The following is a 23007-nucleotide window of genomic DNA, read 5'->3' as shown; positions in this document are numbered from 1 at the left end:
TGTACGTGGTAAACTGCCCTGTTCTAATGCATTTAATGAAAACAGAGACCAGCCTGCAGCATTGTGTTTTGCAAGTATTATGGGAGCATTGCATTGATGAAGTATTACTGGACTATTACCAGGTTACAGTATTACCGGGTTAAAGTTGACCAGCTTTAGTTGGGGAGACAGCCTGGGGCAGTTTATAAAACTCAGATCTGATGCAGGCTCCAGTGCACTATCTACTTGTGGATTTTTAACTTTGTGACTTTATTACTTGGGTCTCTATGGATAAAGCTCTTAACCTTTTTGCACTGGGGCCTCATAATTTACAAATAGGAAGGGTAAATTCGATAGCCCTAGATCTGACATTCTATGATTACAGACAGTGGAATATAATGATGTGGGGTTTGTTTCTCCCCCACAGAGCAGATGAGAGAAGACTTAGCTAGCCAGAAAGCCCAATTTTATCGCTTTCCCATCTCATGATTTCCTCCCAGATAGTATTGGAATGGAACAGACATTTAAGAAGTCCTTGTGTTGGGGCTGGCCTGGTGGCGCAGCGGTTAAGTTCGCATGTTCTGTTTCTCGGAGGCCTGGGGTTCCCCGGTTCGGATCCCGGGTGCGGACATGGCACCACTTGGCGAGCCACGCTATGACAGGTGTCCCACGTATAAAATAGAGGAAGATGGGCACGGATGTTAGCTCAGGGTCAGTCTTCCTCAGCAAAAAGAGAAGGATTGACAGCAGATGTTAGCTCAGGGCTAATCTTCCTCAAAACAAAAAAAAAAAGAAAAAAATGGACAGAAAAAAAAAAAAGAAGTCCTTGTGGACTGAGTCATGTTCATTCAGGGTGGTCAGGAGCCCTCGGAGATTTTTGCAAACATTCTCCAGATCTGGACTCCAGAGTATTAAAGGAGGATGCCCCATTTTGTCAATGACATTCCTTTCATGATACCACTAAAAGCATCGATTTAGCTTTTGGGGTATGTGAGCAAAGTTGTTTTGGTCAGGCATTTTCCTGGAATAAATCGAACTGCTGTAATTGGAATTTTTTTCTGTAATTATGTTATAGAGGCTGGAACATGGGTTCATTTTGATAAATGGAAAAGTAAAGTCATGCAGGCCAAGGAGACTCATGTTTGAAAGAGAACCTAGTGGAAATACACCACCATCCCACCTCAGAAACTTGAACAAATACCCAGAGGGAGGAACAGAAACCACGGGTCATAGAAGAAGGCTCTGACCCTTAAGAAGCAGGAAGAATGTGAAAGGAAGGGCCTGGATTGTGACTACAAGAAGAGTCACAAAAATCTCCCTTTGTGTATTTTCCAAGGAGCTTGGCTGAAAGGGAAATGAGCGGTGGAGGGTCTTTTAGTTTCCAATTTTAGTCAAAAGGAAAATTTGTCCTGTTGCATATTGCTCATGCAGAAAAGAGAGAAAATCAAAGAAGGGATGAGGAATCCATTGAAAAAGGGCAATAGCTTTCGGCTAGTACTTTTGTTTGTTTTTAATATACAATATCTGGCATGAGGCCACATGTATGCTGTTGAGGCGTTAATGGCATAGTCGTTAAGAATTTGTCATTAAGAATTTGGGAGACGTTCAGAAAACTCTAAGTTGATACCTTCCTACGCTTTCCACATCATGGTGCACATTTAAAAAAAAAGATATAATTTGTCTATGACTGTGGTAAATACTTGAACATGTCCATTGTCAAGGGTGACAGGCCAGCTCTGCGACTGGGGCCCACCTACGCCCAACCTGACCAGACGTGAGCGCCAAACCATTAAATATGGCTGTTCACCTGAAATTTAAATACAGTAATAATGCATATATTACCGTGCTGGCTAGGGTAAAGGTTATAACAATGGGACTCCAAAAGCAATGGTAAAACATCTCCTTCAAGGAGGCTGAAAGGGCAGCTCTGCCCTCCTCTGGGGCATTGGCGTCATCTTCACACTTGAAGCTGGGTGGGTCCCTGTCTAGGTTCTCGCCCACGGGAAGTGGAACAAAGGGTGGAGGAGGCCCGCCCACTGCCTCATGGTCTGGGCATCAGTGGAACACGTCACTTCCACTCACAGTCCACTTTAGAGAACGAAGCCACATCTGACTGCCCAGGAGGAGCAGAGATCAGATTCTGCTGAATGTCCACCATTCTCCACCACAATTATCACTTTTTCCTTTCCTTTAAGGAAAAGCTTAACAGTTGACAGAACACTTTTATGGGTGTTTCTTTATTTTTACCCTACAAGGATGGATATATCAATTAAACAATTAGAATTTCTCACAAATATTTTCAAAGTAAAATATATTTATAAGTAGTTGTTATTGCAAGCTTTATGCTGCATGCCTAGGAGATTAAAAAAAATTAACACATGGATCCTTCCCTCTAGAAGCTTCCATAGGAGATAGAAATTCAGAAAAAATACCAGCTTAAGTTAACAGTAGAAGAGACACAAAGGGGCTGGCCCGGTGGCGCAGCGGTTAAGTTCTCATGTTCCACCTCTCGGCGGCCCGGGGTTCACCAGTTCGGATCCCGGGTGCGGACATGGCACCGCTTGGCAAGCCATGCGGTGGTAGGCGTCCCACATATAAAGTAGAGGAAGATGGGCATGGATGTTAGCTCAGGGCTAGTCTTCCTCAGCAAAAAGAGGAGGATTGGCTGCAAATGTTAGCTCAGGGCTAATCTTCCTCAAAAAAAAAAGAAGAGACACAAAGTAAGTCCCTATAGAATTAACTGCTTAGGGAAGGCTGAGATAGAAAGTAATATATGAATTTGGAAGAAGATAAATTAACCGCAATTTTGATTGTTCCATGAAGGCTTTATCGGAAAGAATGATATGAGCTGGATTTTAAAGGAATGGTAAGATTTGGATGGCAAAGACAAAGCGAAGTTATTCTATATAGGGGAAAAAGGCAACCCCCAAGACCCCTAACACAATATTCTGGGACTTATATGGAATTTGGCACATTAATAAAGTTTATTAAAGAAATGAAAGCATATAGGTAAGAAATTGTGAGGTTTATTGATAAGATATTGAGTTATCTTTTTGGACTGGAATAAAAAGTTCAAGTAGTTAGATGACTAGCAGATGGCCATTTGGGGTATGTTGCAAATACGAATGGCTTCTTTTAAGGAAAAGATTGGGTAAACTGAGTCAAACAAAATTGCTGCTATTAGCAACAGTTACTACAAATAGTGGCATAGACATAAGTCCATTTTTTTTTTCTTGTCCAGAAAGTCCTCCTGGACATTTGGCCCACAGGAAGGATCCTGTACTGAAATGATCTGTTTATGGATACTCATGTCTCCCACACTAAACATCTTGAGGCAGAAACAGCTGGCTGGCTGCTATGTATTCATGTTTCACTTTTTCTTTTTTTTTCGGTGAGGAAGATTGGCCCTGAGCTAACATCCATGCCAATCTTTCTCTACTTTGTATATGAGATGCCACCACAGCATGGCTTGATGAGCAGTGTGTAGGTCCGTGCCCAGGGTCCGAACCCATGAACCTGGGCTGCTGAAGCAGAGTGCGTGAACTTCACCACCACACCGCTGGGCTAGCCTCATCATGTTTCACTTTTATAGTGTAAATTTATTGCTGGGAAGTGGCTGTCTAACCAGGGAGTACATCTCCCTTGAGGGCTTCTGTGGCCAGGTGACTAGTCCTGGTCAATAGAACGTGGATTAAAATGATCACACTGCCTCTAGGCCCTGTCCATGAAGATCTGTGTGGTCATCCACATGTTTTCCTACTTCACCTGCCAGCTAGATATTGATGGCCAGGAAGATCACATCAGCATCCGCTAAGGATGACAGACAGGTCCTGGAAGGCCTGGGTAAGAGCAGAACCTCTCTAACCCTCCTGCCCAATAAAACCAACAAACATAACATGGACTTTACATGCCTGAGAAATGCACTTCTGTTGTGTCAAACTACTGAGGTTTTGTGTTAATATGGGAGGAACTTACCTTACATAAGATACTTCTTGATTCCAGAAACATTTGTTCTATGATTTATGTTTGCTTGTTTTTGCTGAGGAAGACTGGCCCTGGGCTAATATCTGTTGCCAATTTCCCTCTTTTTGCTTAAAGAATATTGTCCCTGAGCTAACATCTGTGCCAATCTTCCTCCAGTTTGTATGTGGGTTGCTGCCACAACATGGCAGCCAGTGAGTGGCATAGGTCCACGCCTGGGATGCAAACTCGGGCCACTGAAGAGGAGCATTCTGAAATCAACCACTACACCACGGGGCCAGCCCCATGGTTTGTCTTTTAATATACTTGGCAATAGCTTTGTGTATGATCCACATTTGATAAATTTGCATAGAAAGACTAGACTAGATGCATTGAGTTCTTCAAAAGAAAATGTCAGGAATCCATTTGAGCTTTTCTTATTATTTTAGTTGAAACCAGATTTTTTGTGATAAATACAAATATATTCAGTTGATTAATAAATGGAAATAAAAATAAAATTCATTTAGTCACACATGCACGCATGCCACAAAGTGCTTAATAAAGTCTGGGTGGCCCGGGCACTCAGACAGAAGAAAGTAGAGAAAAGGGAAATGAGCATCTGTACGTGCTGTTTGTGTCCAGAGAGTTGATTTCATGGATACGTGTCAGACCATTCATGATGGGGATGGTATTGGGGTTCACGTTTCCTTCCCTTTTTGGTCTTTATTTTCCTTCCTTCCCTGATTCCCTTGCTTCAGTTCCTTCCCTTGGTGCTAGTTCGGGAACCAGAAGCTTCCCCATCAGCTTTGAGATATGGCAGTTTTAGGGTCTGACTGACTTTACCACCAAGCCCTGCCCAGCAAGTTGAAAGGATGCTCCAAGTGCCCCGTGTCTACAACTGTGCTTCTCAGGATGGCTCCTCTGTGGGAGATTGTGCTTCACAAAACGCAGCCCATGTCCCCTTTCTGGTGTTCCCATGACCCAGTTCTCTGTCCTGCTCAGCAAGAGTTTCAACATCCTTTTCCTATTTTTTTTGCCTCTGCATTGACTCTCCGAGTTCTGATCCAAGCAAATGCGTGAATTATTCAAGGGGCGTGGCCTCATCTCCCCGTCAACAATGAGCCTCTGGTCAGCTACCCTTTCCGGTAACTCTCCTTGCCTCAAGGCAGCATCTGTTCTGTTTCTCTTAGCCCAGCTCCAGAACAAGCCATCCTCCTGCTGTTCCATTTCCTTCCTTCTTTTTCTATTCTTGGGAAGCCTGATAAGCCTTCTCCATTTCATGATTCACTTGCCACCGCGGGGCTCTTTAACAAAAGCCAAACTTTAGAATCTAACCTTGTGAAAATCGAATTCTGGTCCTTGATTTTTGCGGTTGATTACCTTTAAGCAAACTTCCTTCCGGGAAGGAGCAATTTCATAACCGTGGAATTACTTCGGGAATGAGTCAGCAAATATCCACGTTGTCACTCAAATCTATGAAGCTTGAAAGATCCCTTGAACAGATAATATGCAGTGTAACCCAGAGATGTTGAATCATTAAAAACTACTTAAAAAAGTAACGCAGGATACCAAGCAAAATGAAGCAGATTCCCAAAATGGTTAAATGTTATAAAATGGATGTTCTTTAGAGGCTTTTTGATGATGACAGAGAAAATGTATCATCTATTTGGGTGATCTTATGATCCAAACAAACAACATTTATCCTAATGCAGTGACAGAACAATTGGCTTTAAAGTACTAACTAATTCTGCCACTAGTTGAGTAAATTGCTTTACCTCGGTCTGCTACCTATGAAATAAGAATAGTGACAGCTCCTTCTATCTCATAATGCTGTTCTGGAATCAAAGAAATGACATATGTTAGAGTTGTGAATACTGTGAGAGGTCCTCATCTTCCTACCTTATACTTCTTTCTGCACATGCCATCTTCTAGATCAATCTGTAATCATATTGATGGCAGAATACGTGCCTGGTTGATCACAGCACTTAACCCAGTTCCCTATTTGCAGAATAAACTTAATAAATATTTGTTGTGAACCATGAACAAATAGTCCCTGTAAATAGTTTTGCCTTATTTCATGGTAATTTATTCTTTTATAGAATATGCTAATTTTATGACCTGATACAACTCCTGTTTTGGAAGCAGATGGATTATAAATCTTAAACAAATATCTGACATAGTTGCATCAGAGGTCTCAGATGATTGGAGCAGGAATTTGGGAGATGGAATAGCCCTTCATATTTGATCCAGTTGAAGCAAGGGGGCCAGAATTTGGGACCCTGCACTGACCAGGCATTGACTGCAGGCTTCTCCCAGAGAGGGATGGAAAGCTGGTGAGGTAGCTTCCGAGGCCAAGAGCAATTCCTAGAGAGGGACTCGTCAGTGAGCTGTCAGCAGCCAAAACTCCTGCTGCTGGGAGAAAGAGTGCTCAGTTCTGAAGGCAGACTGTTCCCCGAAGTATCCACCACCATCCACGCCTTCCACCACCTAAATATAATTGCTTCAGATAGTATGTTCAACTGCCTCCAGAAACAGCTGCTGGAGGGTTCTAGAAGGACTCTTTTCCTGGGGGAAACTTATCAGAGGAAGGTCAGTGAATGAAATACTCCACCAACACCAGCACTGCATTTGGTCTAGAGGCGACAACTGGTCCTCATTATCTCCCTTTTCTATTACCCATTCTAGATTCCTCTCACACTCAGCCAGCCCTTCTGCTGGTGTTGGTGGCTTATGTGGTGAGGTGACCCAGATCCTCGTTGTCCAGGGGTCTGATTCCCTGGTCACGATGCCCCTCCCAGGCCTGCCTGCTACGGTTGTCTATGTACTGTTTGAGTTCCAGGAGATGCCCCATTGGAACATCTGAATGTCAAAAATAGTCTCCTTTATGGGTCTGGCCCCGTGGCCGAGTGGTTGGGTTCGCGCGCTCCACTGCAGGCGGCCCAGTGTTTCGTTGGTTCGAATCCTGGGCGCGGACATGGCACTGCTCATCAAGCCATGCTGAGGCAGCGTCCCACATGCCACAACTGGAAGGACCCACAACAAAGAATATACAACTATGTACCAGGGGGCTTTGGGGAGAAAAAGGAGAAAATAAAATCTTAAAAAAAAAAAAGTAGTCTCCTTTTTCCCTCGTGTGTAACAGCAGCCCTAGTTTCTCTTAATGGTCAAGGTCAATTACCTCTTCCAGGATGATGACGCCTTTCTTTGCCTCCTAGTCTCCTGATACAAGAAGCCCAAAGTAAGCAAGAGGGGCCTGTAGTTTAAAGTTTAATGTGACTCTGGTTTTGTCCCTTGATAGAAGCATTCACCTTCCAGGAATAAGGTCACTGGGAGTGATAGCAAATGGGGCCATTCCTACACTGACCCTTTGGTTCCTAGACCCATGTATTCTATGTATTGGGGGTACAGAACCATACAATCGTCATTGATAAGGGTGTATTCTTTGTTCTGGAGGATGATATATCACCCTTGAAGGGTATCATCTCAAGATGGTGCCTCACCTGGGCCATCATATGGATGGAGCATTTCACTGCTCCATCAGGCTGGCAGCACCTGGGTGATATAGCATGTGATATGACCCATGGATCCCATGGCCATGTGCCCACAGCTATACCAGCTTTACTTTGAATTAGGTCCCTTGGTCTGATGTGATGTCATATGGGATCCTCTAATGGTGGATGAAAAACTGTAAGCCCTCTTATAGTAGGGCTGGGTATGGCCTTACTGTCAGGAAAGGCAAGCCTATACCCCAGATATACGTTGACTCAAGATAAGATGAATCACTGCCTCTTTTAGGGTGAAAGAAGTCCAATGTATTCAACTTGCCATGAATGCTTTGTTGGCCTCTTTGAGACAGGGTACCATATCATTTGCTCAGCATTTGTCCTTTTTTTTTAATGGTTGGATTTGGCAAGGGCAATAGCTAGATCAGCCTTCATGGGCGGAAGTCCATTCTGTTGGGCCAATGCATATCTCATGGCTATTCCGTTTGTGAACCCTTCACAGGCTGGCTGATGACAGCAGCTGTCTGAGGTCAAGTGGCACAGTCCTTCTGTCTACTCGGTTGTTTATATCTGTGGTGTGGTGGATGATCTCTGCTGGGTGTTACCATGTGATGCAAAGACCTTCATACTTTTGGATGCTCTGCTAGGTCCACCCACGTGCATCTTCCCTAGACATTCTTATTCCCAATTTTCTAATCATTCTCCTTCCAGGCCCCAATCCACCAGCCAAGCCATTCTCCACTGTCCACTAGTCAATATCTATTCTAACCTCAGGTCACTTTTCTGTCCATATGAAGTAGATGACCAGGTGCATTGCCCAAAACTCCGCTCATTGGGAGGACTTCCTCTCACTCCTGTCTTTTAAGTCCATCCCTTAGAAAGACTGTATTGCAGTTATCAGTCCATTTTCAGTTTGTACCTACATACTACGCCAAAATAAACTTGGTGTGAACTTTTCCATCATTAGCCATAAGGGAGCCCTAAGGTGCCGTAGGGCACATGTAAGCCCTGCTCATGTTTGTTCCTGGATTTGCCATTTCCATCTCTCAGTGGATTGCTGCTGGCCCACCTGATTTTATGGCTTGGTGGTCTGATAGAACCCAGCTCATAATGAGCAGACATTCTATCTATATGAGGCCCAGTCGCATGCCAGGAGCTCTGAGCTAGGCCAACTCTTCATATTTGTGCGAATTGAGACAAGACATCTGGGTATCTGCTCCCCACATTGGCCATCCACTGTAGAGAGATTGTGTCTCTGTCTGACACTACCTGGAACTGGGTAGCAGGTTGCTCTAATTCTGTGGTTAAATTCGCAGGCCATTTGACTCTCTCTCGATGCCCTGTTCTCTGACTTAGCTGTATCAGTAATATCTTGGCCTCCACCTTAATCTTTTTATTTTATTTCTCAAATAATCGGAACTTGGGTGAGGCAGAAGGACCTTATTCCGCTTCAAGAGCCCCTTCAAGACCATACAGCATTAGGCTGCTATAAATGTTTGCTAACAGCAGTGGTGACATTTACTAAAGCCCCAAACCCCCTTCCAGTTCTTCTCCTTTCTAGATGTAGAGAGGACTGATTTTCAATTGAGTGTGCTCTGTCCTGTCTGTGCTCGAATCCCAACTCCAGGGGATGAGAGTGCTTCACCATCACTTGAGCGATACACCGTTACCATGTGTTCTCAGAAATTCACAGGACATTCGGGGAATTTGTCCTTTTCGTGTTTATCACTCTTTTATTGCTCTCTCCTCTCCCTCTGATTTAGACGTGCATCAAAGGGCAGTATGAGTGTCAGCCACCTGTATTTAACGTAGCCCGTTTCTTCCAGCTCTTTCCCACTGTCTTTAGACCAAATTTGTATATCACAAGACTCTCGTCTTTTAGGATGAATTATCTCATGGGTAGTTCTTTGCTCTCTTAGAAAGATTGGCCCTGGTGAGTCACCCCTCCAGTGTGCCTGGTATGCACTGAATTCACACTTCCGGTCTGAATCCCAGCTTAACCACAGTATGCTTTCCAGAGCCCACCCACTGCATTTCCTTGGAATCTTGGCTTTTACTTGGTAATTGGTCAGTTTAAACTTCAAAGTATTTATATCAGTATAGTATGTAGCCCTAAATTGAGTCAAAGCGAGTGAGTGGAAAAAACATGTTACATGGCCAACTTGTTTTCACTTAGTGTTTTTATCAGTTGCAAAATTTTCCATCACTTATTCTTTTCCTGCTTTTTAGTCTTCACTCCCTTTTTTGTGTTGTTCTTGGCATTTTCTATTCTAAGTTGCATTTGAAATAAGCTTTTCACATATTGTTCTCATCCATAGCTTACGTCCTCTTTTCCAGGCAGCTCTATCTCGAAGAACATCACAAGGTCAGAGAGATAACCTCTGCCTAATGTGGGAACTAAATAACACTGCGTTATGACAGAGAAATTGCGCTGGTTTTTTCCAGGATGTCTCTGTATATCTTTAGAGATGAAATAGGAAATTCTTTTTTTTTTTTTTTGGAGGAAGATTGGGCCCGAGCTAACATCTGTTGCCAATCTTCCTCCTTTTGCTTGAGGAAGATGGTCACTGAGCTAAGATCCATGAGCCTGCACCCGGGATCTGAACCTGTGAACCCCAGGTCACCAAAGCAGAGTGTGTAAACCCAACGACTATGCCACTGGGCAGGCCCCAAGAAATTGTGTCTTTTTGAAGGAAACATAAATGTGTATCAATGTCTTTGCATTCATTAGGATAAAACTCCATAGTTACTCTCACAAATAATCCTCAAATTTTAGAGGCTTATTTTTCACATGCACAAGTGCCGTTGTGGGTTGTTTGACTATTCTGGGTGTCGTAATACCTTCATGTGGCTTTGCAACGTCAGTGCTTGCTTCTAGCAGCGTACGTGGAAAAGAGATAATGGGGGTCTTGCATTGCCAGCCCTGGAACTGGTGCTTATTCCTTCTGCTCACCAAACAGAGCTCAGTTTTGTGACTCTGATAATTCAAGATAAAATATAAAATTGCAATTCAAGATAAAATGCCAAATTCAAGTAAAAGAACTACTGAGAAGTAAATAGCCAGTCAAATATTGCCTGTATGGAAACATTCATAGAAGATTCTGTATTTTCTACTCACTTTAGGAGGGGCTGGATAATGTAGTCTTTCTGGTTCCCAGAGAGAAGGCCTAAGATTGGTGACCATCTAGGCAATCTCTATCACAACCTCCTAAAATGAAAGAGAAAAGGAAATCATCATTTTTGGACAATAACAATAGCTAAAGTGAAAAGATATTGATGTGGGCACAATAATACAGTATTAGTAATTAGTGGGACAGACTTATTCCAGCCCTTTTGAATAATGCCAGAATTTACATTTATTTGCAAGTTACAGAGCTTGCAATTAATCCAATGATATAATAGTTCAAAAAGTAATTCGAGTTACTTAGAATTTAATCCACATTTTGTTGTGCAACTGTCACTTCTGAAGCCGTATCCTTCCTCCAGGACAGAATTCCTACTCCCTCCTCTGAGCTCTCATAGTACATCGTTCCTCTCTGTTGAGAGGAGGCTGGGATAAACCCCAAGAATTCCATAGGAGCAGAATGGGGAGCGGCAGGATGCCCAAGGTTCCTTAGACTCACAGCATCCCTTGGAGGGGGAGGAGTAGGTTTCTTTCACTGCTTCCTTTTTAGTAGGAACTTCGGAAGGGAGCAGATAGCACCCAACTAAGTTTGTGACAATGGAGGGAGAGAACTTTCTAAAGGAGACAAACTTGATGCCCAAGGAAGTTGCTTATGGTGCCATAACACCTAGAGACCTTTTGGAAAGTTGGCACTGTGCAGCCTTGCCCATTACGGGGAGCAAGGACCACCAATCCCATTTGGCTTTTCGCCAGGGACCTGGAGAGAGCCACCATGGAAAGTCGTCTATCAGACAATCTTCTTTGTCCCTCCTCTACACTTCTCTTATGATACTTAGTCTACTCCACTGCAATTCCTTTTGCTCTTCTCTTTCCAAGATCATCATAAGGCTGTCAATAATTTACGGCTGTCTCTTATTCATCTCTGTTTCCCTAGCACCTGGCATAGCTTATGGCACAGAGCAGGTGTCATTAATTTGTGAGTATATTAAGGAGGCAATAATCTAGACCATTTTCTAGGAGTATGGATGGAGTCTAGAATTCTGAAGAGGAGTTAAGAAACCTCTGAGCAAGGAATATTTTGAACTTTTTCCCTCAACTTTGCCACTTTTAACTACACCCATAAATAGTATGAATTATAATCATGCTAGACAAAATAATGCCAAATAAACATTCTAGAAAGTATCTATTCTAAGTTCTTGAGTTTAATTCTTAATATGGGAACATGTTTTACCTATTACTTGTTCACAGTGGGTCATTTGAAAGCACCGAATTAACTGACAGATTTAAGAAAAAAACCACTAGACCAGAAATACAATCTGTTCTTATATTTCATTCAAACCTGGGGTTTCAAAGACAGAGTACAGAAGATAAGACCTGTGGAAAGTGTGTTGATTTTAGTGGTTTAAACTAAGCTCATTGAATTTTTCACATTCTAGGTTTGACCTGAATACCAAGAGATAGTTTGGGGCGGATAAGAGGCTATCTGAAACTCATAATATGTCTATGTTTTTTTTTTTCTATCCAGAAATAAAGGATAAAAATGACTTCGCCTATTTTGAGGAGTTAAAGTAAGGAGGATTGAATGAAGAAATGTGCCAAAAGAGAGACTGGCTACCTTCAGGTCTCTGGTCCTCTTTTTTGTCTCTGTCAACAAGAAACGAACCCTAGAATATGCCACCAGTCACGTAGACCCACTGTCAAGGTGATGGCCAGACCTTCCACATAAGGACGCAGGATGCCTGGCCCTGTTGATTTCATCACAGTCCTCCATACTGTCCAGTGTGGTTGGTCCCCAGGGCAGCTTCTGTTTGTGTTTGACAGCTGCTCTGCCTGTCTCTTGGCCTGGGTCCTAGACTTCAATTTTGTCTTCTGTCTTTAAAAGGTGCTCCGAATCTTAGAGCAATTTCTTATTGCAAATCTTTTGAATCTCTCGGTCCTTGGTTTTTGTTCTCAGCCTGAAAGATGGCTTGCAAGCCTCTGCTTTTGTCCAAAAGGAAAGTGGGCTTTGAGAGAAAACACGTGGAATGCTTCCTCTGGAGGTTAATTATCAACAAGCTGTTATCTATTGAAAGCACTGCCTCTTCTATTTGGCGCCTCTTAAAAGCATCTGCCTTTAGCTTCCTCCAGGGCGGCCATCTTCTTTTTCCAAGTCATTTAAGGTGCATTTGTAATGGAAGGACCTCAAAGTCAATATATTTAAAATTCAACCAGAAAGGACTTTGCTGTAATTTTGAGGGTGCTGGCTAGGCACCCTGGAGGCATCCTATACTCTTTTGTCGTAATTATTCCTCACAGCAAACAGCTTACCCAGTTATTGCTTGTTTGCCGTCTCTTTGCCATTTTCTTGATTTCTGTCCTAGTTCAGGCTCTGATTCTCTCCCGCTGGGCTAAAAAACTCGCTTCCTCTCTGGCTTTCCTTCCTCCATTATATCTTCTTTTAAAAGCGTCTTCCACACTAAATCTAGAATTCACTTTTTAAAACACAAAGTAATCATCTTCTTTCGGGAAGAAGCATGAGCTAATGGAAAGTCCATGGAAACACACATACCTGGATTCAAATTCTGGGTCGGCTACTCACTAGCGTGTCCTTAGATATGTTTTTTTCACCTTTTTGTTTCTACGTTTATTGATCAATAAAAGGAGGTTAAGAGTGCTGGTATCAAAGAGTTTTGGTGTGGACTAAACAAGTGACATGTATGTATCGTAATAGACGCTCAAAAGCAGTTAAGTCTTTTGCTCTTGTGCTTGAAACTTCAGTAGTTACCTATCATATAAAAGATAAAATTTACACTCTTTGGAATGGACTATATTTATTCTCAGAATCTGCCCTAAACTCCCTTTTTAGCTTTCCCTCTTAGACCCTCTCTTCCCCCATATATTCCAACCACACTAAATAAATCACCATTGCTGAACAGCATAATTTTTTTCTTGATTTCCTGACTTATTCAGACTCTTCCCTGTACTTGAAACATTCTCACCTCCTTTCTCCTCTGGTTGGGTTGTATTTATTCTTCAAGATTGGCTCTAATTATCCCTTCCCTCTGAAAAAGATGGAGAAAATCAGCCAGCTAATATTATTAACGAGTAAAAATATGCATTAAATATAGAACAAAATCAAATACTTTTCCTGGATGAAAAAAATCTAATGCCTATTATAATGTATTATTATTTGAATAACTATTTTTTGCTAAGAAAACTTGGAGCTACAGAACTTTTTAGAAGTCTTACATTTTTCACTTGAGAAATAGAAGGTTGATTTTTCTCTTGGGTGACATAAAAGAGTGTCTATTTGGAATGTTCCCAAACTCTGTGAAGTTGTGCATCCTCAGCTGGATGGATCCTAAAACATCTGACTTGGCTTATGAGTGTGACAGGAGAGAGAGGGCAGAGGAGGTGAACATGTAATTTTGAAGTGTAATGGACATGACCAACGCAGTTTTCTAAATTAATAAATGTGCTTACAATGCACCATTTCTTCTTATTTAAACAAGTTAACTCCCAAATCCTATGAATTTGACTTCTTTTTCAATCATCAAACCCACCAGTATAGATCTCTCCCAAGATTCCAGACCAAGGCAAGGTCCTCCTGAGTTTATAAATTTAGTTCTTTGGGGGTTAGATTCAAATTCCTAGCCTAATATCCCATCAGTTATGAGAGTTTTAAAGTGAAATTATGTAGACAAATCTAAGTTATAATCCTTTTTTTTTTTTTCTTTTTCTCCCCAAACCCCCCCAGTACATAGTTGTATATTCTTCATTGTGGGTCCTTCTAGTTGTCGCATGTGGGACGCTGCCTCAGCGTGGTCTGATGAGCAGTGCCATGTCCGCACCCAGGATTCAAACCAACGAAACACTGGGCCACCTGCAGCAGAGTGCACGAACTTAACCACTCAGTCACGGGGCCAGCCCCTAAGTTATAATCCTTTTTGATTTAAAATTTCAATTTGAGAAGGTAAAATATTATGTGTGGTCGTTCAGGACATTCAAGTTATAAAATGAGGTGTAAGGTAATATAAACATTTAAGATGCTCAGCCAATTCCTTTTCACTCTCTCTTTCTTTTTCTTTTTGTCTTGTTTTCCAATTCAAGCTAAAAGAGCCACTGAGAAGTAACCACCCAGTCGAATATTGACTATATAGAAACATCTATAGAAGGTTCTATATTTTGCCACTGACTTATTTGTAGAAAAGTTTCATTTTGGTTAGGCATGGAGTAACACACAAGATTTTGCCATTAGGATGATACATTTTTAGCTTCTAAGATACTGGTCTGAACAAAAAGATGGAAGCATTTCAGCAGTGGATGAGTATTTTTTGTTCTACAGATGTGGTTTCATGCTGGTCTTGAGGAATTCTGCAGTTCTGTATTCAACAGCCATTATTTCTATCTATGGTAGTTTAAATCACCATTTACTTTATTTTTCCTTCACATATTTCAGAATTTATTTTCAACAATAAATCATCAAAAATTCCTATTAATATAATGCAGTCTATGTTTGCACATAGAAAGAAACTTGAACTTTAGTTTATCCCATGTGAACTAAATGGGTAGATGTGTACTTTTTTTTAATTTTTATTTTTTTCGGATGTACATCATATTTCAAATTCTGGATATGTTACATCATGTTAGATGTGTACTTTTTATTAGATATCATGGGGTATATCATCACCCTCATTTCTACCTTCACAGATTCCTAGTTTTCTGAGATAACGCATGTTAGAAATAATGTAACGTTAAGTCCGAAAACAATAAATGTTTTTACTTTTTTCATGAATGAGTTCTAAATCATAAGTATTGTTGACTGCCACTGCTTTAATGTCACAACAGCAGAGAAGTCATGATCTGAGACTCTGAGATCGAACATTTGGATGAGATTTCTTTAAATAGTAGATGTCACTAGAGGTCATCACATTTCCGTGAAGGGTCTTCTAAAACAATCACATCATGAGAAACAATGCCAATGAAAAGAAAATTATCATTTCAGTTATTTTACGATACCTTGAGTCTAGGCAGTCATGATGGCACTTTTCTTTTTTGAAAATGAAGAGGTGTCTTAGACGTTCTTTTTGGACCATGTGTCCAACAGTTGGATGGCTCTTTAACATGGGGTCTTATCAAGACACAGACCAGAAGCGTTCAGTTTATGTCTGGTGTATGTGTTGGGCAGTTGTGCTTCTCATCCCTCACAGTCTGAAGGGCCTGGACTGTTTAATGTGACAGTAGGATTAGAAATAGGAGCAGAGTGTCTTGTGTTTATATGGACTCAGTTCCCCTCCATTAGACATTGAAAATAACTACGAAATGATGTAAGGTGTTAGAAAGACTTTATGGAAGGGTTATTCTACTTGGGCCTTGAAGAATTGGTTGGACTTTGAAAACTGGAATCAGGTAGAATAAGGCATTTTAGAGAGATAATAGAGAGTAACCTAAGGCCTGGAGATAGTAAAGGCCGGGGCCCGTTCAAGAAAAGGCAGGTAATCCACGGTGATGTCAAGGTAGGAGGATACCAAGAAGGAAACAGTGGGAATTCGACCCTGAAGGTCTCACTGGGAGTGTTTTGATTTCCAGGAGGAGAAATTTGAACTTTATTTTGTATGTCACAGGAAGTGACGTGGCCAAATCCATGTTTCAGAAGGTGATATTTGTGGCTATTCAGAAGATGGAGTGAAGAGAAGAGTCTGGAAAGAGGGAAAACAAGTCACATGAATTAGCAAGCAATGAGAGCTGGTGCTAGGGCAGCAGTAATAGGAAAAGAGCAAGTGATATGCCAGCTACACACATTGACTGTAGAAAGAGGACAGAATTTGGAGATGGAATGAGTAAGGGCGAGAAATACTCAATTATTATTATTATTGTTATGGAACTGAGCTTCCTTCCTAAACTTCCTTTATAAAACAACCTGCTAAACCATGAAATAAAGCTCAAGGTAGAGTCAGTTTGAACTCTGTCCCATGGAAACTCAAGAATAATGCTCTTTGAATCTGATCTACATATTGCCCCATACATTTGTTGTGTGCCTGATGAATGGGCACACCTGTACTGAGAATATCCATTGCATTTCATTATGATGTGTGGATTGCTCATTATTCAATAAGATATGGGACCCAGGTGCCTGGGAAGATACAGCTGTACAGGCTATGGAATATGCATCATCTTGATTATTTTTCTTCTCTCTGAAGGTGATCCCTAGGAAATGTCTGCTGGTCAATAGGGGGCAGTGTTGCATAGTAGAAAGAGCACAATTGTGTAGTCAGAGATTTAGGTACAATCCCTGGCAGGCTGACTGTCCCTTAATCCCAGGGTTCCCAACCCTGGATTCCCAGAGCATCTTCAGAATTACCTGGGGTTTCCTTTTAAAATATAGATTCTCATAACTCTATCCCTTGGAGATTCTGGTTCACTCGATTTGAGTAGGGCCCTGAAATAGATGTTTTGTTTTTTTTTTAACATTCTAGGTAATTTTGATAGCTAGCTAAATTTGGGAGTTAGTGATTTAATCTTCCTGAGTCTCAGCTTTCATAGGATTGCTCTGAGCATCAAATGAGAAAATACACCTGGATTTTATAAACGTTAAATCACAATAAGATATCAATTGGTAATTAGATTACTTCTTGAAATAAGCTCCCCATCCCTTTTTTAAAGACTTTTTCAATTTTTCATCAGTTTGAAGCTTGACTATATGAAAGCATATCATATTTGTCTGATTTTTATGCATTGTGATAGCAGAGAGAAAACTAATGAATTTTGTCCAATAATACACATAATACATAAAATGTAGAATTAATTGGATGATGTTTTTAAATGTTGAAGAGGTAATAGAAAATAGAAGGCCCTTGCTTGAAGTTTTTTGACATTTCAGGAATAAAAGACAGTTCGTAACAGTGGCAAGGAAATGTAAACAGAAATTGCTCGTATATATTTTTAATACAAAACTCACATTTATTATCGACACTGAGATAATTTAATTTACAAATACACTCTAACTTCCCAGTTATAAGAGCAATAGCTTAAGTTAAATACATTGTTCTCTTCTTCTTCTCTTTCAAGCCAAAAACAATTCAACAGACAAAACAACACCATAAACTTTGTGTCAATGATAGCAAGAGAGATTTTCAACACATACTTTTTTACAAAGAGTCATCCAAGTGAAAGAGAATTCAGCAGCTCAATACACCCACTGTAGAACCATACGCAGCATAAATGTCAGTTGGCCTTGAAGCTTATAGCATGTTTTAATCAGTTTCAAAACCTTTATTCACAGTTTCTGTGTAACTAGAGTTACCCGGCCTTCTCAGTTCTGAGGGATTTTCTAGCACGTAGGTCCACCATGTTCTATGACAGAACCACGGTATCTCCTTCCTCCTACTGTCTCTCAATTTTCATCTTACGCTTCTTCAACCCTGCGCCTGGATAACTTCCAGGTTAACCCATTCTGAGTCATATGTTCTTCCCCTGGGACTGATGTTGAGTCACCTCCAAAGGTCAAGTTGTTCTTCTAGGGAGCCATTCTGGCACATTCCTTCTGTTCTTGATACCATCTTTAATTCCCTCCAGCCAGGAACTGGTCACTTGAGACTATTAGCCTGAAGGTCATTCAGCAGATTTAAGTATATATTTGATTTGAGGAACCTGGGGTAGGAGTCCTTTTCCATAAGCGTGTATATGACTTTCTGGGCTTCATCAAAACATGTGAGGGTTGGTGCTTTGATCTTCTTGGCTGTCGATTCTCGAGTGTGAAAGTCAATATTGATCTAAAAAGAAATCCTCATTAGTTAATATGTACTTTCAATTTATTGCATTATTTTATGCTGTTACTCTGTCTTTTCAGGACAGTGGCTTTAAGCCCTCATTTCAATCAGCTCAAATATCTCTTGAAAGCCTACTCTAAACCAGCCCTATACTAGGTATGGAGGAGCTAAAAAGAAATATCACAAGTAAGTCTTCGCTCCAAGTGAGCTCATAGCATCATTGAGAGATACAAAAGAGGCAGACATGAAAAATTAAATATCCATGCAAGGTGATACATGCATCAGAAAAAGTGATGCGGACATTTAAGATTTACAGGGGGAGAAGGCACATGGCGCAGCTATTTTCTGGTTGAACCAACAGCATTTGACTGGAAGGTGGGCACAACTGCTAACTGGAAATATTTTTGCTGCTGCAATTGTACATATTGCACTATTGTAATAGTGTATTTTACCCTAATCTAAGATGAACTAGCTCATTAAGGACTCCCTGACATGCACTTCTGCCCAGCAACACCAGTACCCCTTACCCCACCCCCATCATGTTAGCTAATTTTGCAAAATCAATCTTGCATCCAATCTTTTCACAAACATAGAAAATTAGATTATCATTGCACTGAACTAGGTGCATGTACCTAAATATATAGCAGTAAAATCATGATACTCAAAAAGGATTTCATCTTGCCATGTTTGTGGAATGTTGTTTCTGTATCTAAGTTCCTTTACATATAAACGCATGATAATGAACTTAATACTCACTTGTTTAGCAGCATCTGAATGCACAAACGCTTTGTATATTTTCTCTGCTTTGCAACGCAAAAGATCAGACTCTGTTTTTTTATAGTCTTCACAAGCCAGCCAGAACTCAATATTCTCCTCACTGAACTCAGACTTTAGGAAATTTCCAAAGACATCTTGACCAGCTACAAAGACAAGGCAAGGGATAAGATAATTAAATTGATTGAGCCAATAAATGAATAACTTGAATAAGAAATTTGCAAGAAAAATACTATTGCATTTTCTGTGTACAAAGATAAGAGATGGCTGCTGCTGAAATAGCTGTGTCATACTTTGTAGAGATGGGAAGGCCTTATAGATTCCTTCATTTGTAGTGTATCTGGGGCCAAACAAACATATCCACACACACACTTTGTGGTGGCTATGAAACCATGCTTTCCTTCCATCTACTAATTAAATTAAAATTCTCCTCTGCTGATTATGAAACAATCTCTCTTCTTATAAATAGCAGCTCTTAGCCAGACTGTAGAGTATTTTAGGGAGGCAAACGTTAACAAAGGGCGTTAACATCACGTTAATCATTAACAAATATAATTTCCCCATCCAATTCATATTAGTCAGAAAATGTGATGCCTATGTATGACCTATGTGTGATTATAATTGCTGGTGTTAAGAGACTTTTAAATGGGCTATTTCTATTCCATTTATTTGTTAGGCTGAATCATAAACGAAGTCAGATAATAAGATGGATAAACCAGGTTGAACTTCCTGATCTCCAATCAAGGCTCCTGACCCCAGTAGAATTGCAGTGCCCGTGAGGAGGGTAAGGCAAGCTGGTTTCATTCTTTACCTTCTCTCATCGGAAACTCTCCACATGACTCTGTGTTTCAAAATTCTTTGTATCGTATCTGTGTTATAACATGTGTCATGTCGTATATAATGCAGTTATGTGCCATGGGTCTCAATTGCCTGCAGAGCAGTAAGGCAGCGAGGCACTGTGTTTTGGGTTTTGAATCCTGGGTGCTTCTAAAATTCCTGCCACATAAAAGTGGGCTGAATGAGCGAGTTCATGAATGTACGGAGGATAAAATCATTAACTGACTGGATGAATCCTACTCCACACATCCAACGATACAAAAAGACATTCTTTAGGTAACTTTCAGAAGAGCAGTTCACATGTGAAGATATTTGGTTTACTTTTAAAAACGTTAAACTTCCAGCATAATTTTTAATGTTGCTCCTATCATGATCCGTGGAAACACCAAATTGTCTGGGCAAATTTGTCTAAAGGACAGTGACAGAACTGGGTGTTAAGTCAACATTCCACCACCATGGGGCATAATATGCTAAAGCCATCAGTGACAACAGAAAAATCAGAATACAGCTTTTCATACACTCTGCTAGCCAGAATACTATGTTTTAATGAAGCCACTCAATCTCTTAGCATATTGAGCTAAACCCAAAACATTCAGTAGTTAATCTATACTTACTTTGGTTGGCAAGAAGTTTTTCCAGAGACTGAGACCATTGCATTACTTCATCAGCAGAGAGTCTGCAGAGGACAAAAATTTACATCAATTAGTAAAAGACTTTTTCATGTAAGCACAAATGAAATTAGAATAGCTGCTGCATTTTGAGAACTTCGCAAATGAAGACTCTAGTTCTAATAAATTTTATTAAAATTTATCTATAAGAAAACAAAATTTCCCTTAGAGTTACTATAGTTATGAAAATATCTGCCAAGAAAATGTGAAAAAATCCAAATACACACCCTCCAACAGTATAATAAATAGCAAATATATGCACACACATGTGTGTATTTAGTTTACATTGGTACTAATGCAGCCTAATCTTCTTAGGCTTATTGCTTAAAAGAAATGAAGTCCATTCTGTGCAATATGAATTTCTTGCTAGTCTATAGACCTAAGGCATAGGCTGCTTTTATAATGATAATTCAATGTATTAGCATACGTACATGTCCTTAGACTTAGAAGATTTCATTCCAGATTCCAGATGTGGGATCATAGATCTCAGATATGCTTTCACGTCCATCCCACTATAAAAAACACAAAAGTAATTATTCATACTTCCTCAATAGAATACACTTTATTTGTAAAAAGAAAAGAGCCTGAAATAAACTTCTCCAAGGAATGAGGCAATAGTAAAAATAGTTGATACAACATTTTGCTATGTTAAGATTGAGCCCATTTTTATGGGCCAAAGGCTGGAAAAATTCCCACCTTAATTTATTGCCCTATTGTGATTCATTTTTTTAATGCAACTGAATATACTTATAGCTCAGAACGGATAATCGCTCTGATCTGGCCAAACGAAATGCTCATATCTTCTTCCATTCATTCCCAATCCTTCTGCCATTAAAGATAATCTAAGTCAAAATTCACAAAATGAGACACTGAATGAACTTACAAAGTCTTTGGCCTCCTTTTTTGCGTTTTGTCGTCTAGAAGTGACTGATCCGTTCCTTTCAAGTCCTTTGGATTCGCAGAGAAGAACATTCCTGGCATTTTGTCTAACCTTGGCGTGGAGATGGCTGCTGCTCGTATCGTCCTCGCAAGGCAAGTGTCTGCTGGCCGCCGTCTCTGCTGCTTTATATAGCAGTCTCTTGCTGTTCAAACGAGACTGTTTATCAAGTGATGTTACCACAGACACTGGAAGTTCCCTCTTTCTTGGTGTGTTGTGACGTGTATCTTGAAAAAAAAAAAAGCCTACAGTGATGTTTTGTGGTTGAAACCTAACCGAACGAGACTAGGTCACTTGATTTGAAAGAAAGAGAATTAAACATACAGAGACACACACATATATATCACATGCCTACAGCATTAGCTGTATGAGTCTTTCCTTCCAGGGGATGCTTGTTTCTTCATAAAAATTGTGTATTTCAATAAAATATTTCATTTGGTGGATATATCATATCACATAGAAGCTCAATATTAGTGATGTATTCAGCGTGAAGAAAACTAACACTTTTTTGTTTGATTATTTGTGCAGATATGTGGTAGGAAGCAGAGTTATGAGAGGTTATCTTAACGTTGCCCCACTCCAACTCTCATCCATTATTTCCATGGCAAGAAGTTTTTTCTTTTAAAGCATGAAAGAATGTTTTTTTTTTAAGATTGGCCCTGAGCTAACATCTGTTGCCAATCTTTGTTTTGTTTTTTTCCTTCTCCTCAAAGCCCCCCTGTACATGGTTGTCTATTCTAGTTGTGGGTGCCTCTGGTTGTGCTATGTGGGACACCGCCTCAGCATGGCCTGATGAGCAGTGCTATGTCTGCGCCCAGGATCCGAACTGGCGAAACCCTGAGCCACCAAAGCAGAGCACGCAAACTTAACCACTTGGTCACGGGTCCGGCCCCCTGGCAAGAAATTTTCATGTTAGTGTTTCCCAACGTGTGTGCTAGATACTCAACTGATGATATATAAGGTGATCTTGAGGGGTGCATGGATTTTAATATTTATTAAGAATATAATTAATATATCAAACTGTGATTTTTTTGTGTACTACTGCTTAGGATAAAAACAAAGTAAAATTAAAACAAAACTATAAACAAAAGTATAGTTAACACAAAAATATGACACATATGTAAATATACTGATACTAAAGAATTGCGCAGTATCAGAGGAAAAATGTTCATAGTAAAATAAGAGTATATTTGGTCAGGCCAATAATGCATACTTCCGAGGTGATGATCTTTCAAATTTCAGCAGTAGCTCTGGTGAGGTATAGTCTAATTGTAATGAAGATTAGAGATTGATCAATAACCCCAGGGGCTGGCCTGATGGCATGGTGGTTACGTTTGCATGCTCCACTTGGTTTCTGTGCTCCACTGTGGCGGCCCGGAGTTTGTGGGTTTGGATCCCAAGTGTGGACCTACCCACCACTCATCAAGCCACGCTGTGGTGGTGACCCACATACGAAATAGAGGAAGATTGGCACAGA

General features: G+C 40.5%; 1 protein-coding gene across 1 annotated transcript; it reads right to left on the bottom strand.

Moving 5' to 3' along the window:
- Positions 1–18063: 18063 nt before the first annotated feature.
- Positions 18064–21596, bottom strand: RGS1 (regulator of G protein signaling 1). Its single transcript, NM_001081939.1, is given in 5 exon segments — positions 18064–18317; positions 19071–19234; positions 20540–20601; positions 21025–21105; positions 21477–21596. Coding segments are annotated over 5 exon segments (591 nt in total). The 5' UTR covers positions 21575–21596; the 3' UTR covers positions 18064–18131.
- Between the last annotated feature and the right edge of the window lie 1411 nt (positions 21597–23007).

The sequence above is a fragment of the Equus caballus genome, chromosome 30 (genome assembly GCF_041296265.1).
Source record: "Equus caballus isolate H_3958 breed thoroughbred chromosome 30, TB-T2T, whole genome shotgun sequence".
Lineage (NCBI taxonomy): Eukaryota > Metazoa > Chordata > Mammalia > Perissodactyla > Equidae > Equus > Equus caballus.
This window is presented reverse-complemented; position numbering and strand designations above follow the sequence as displayed.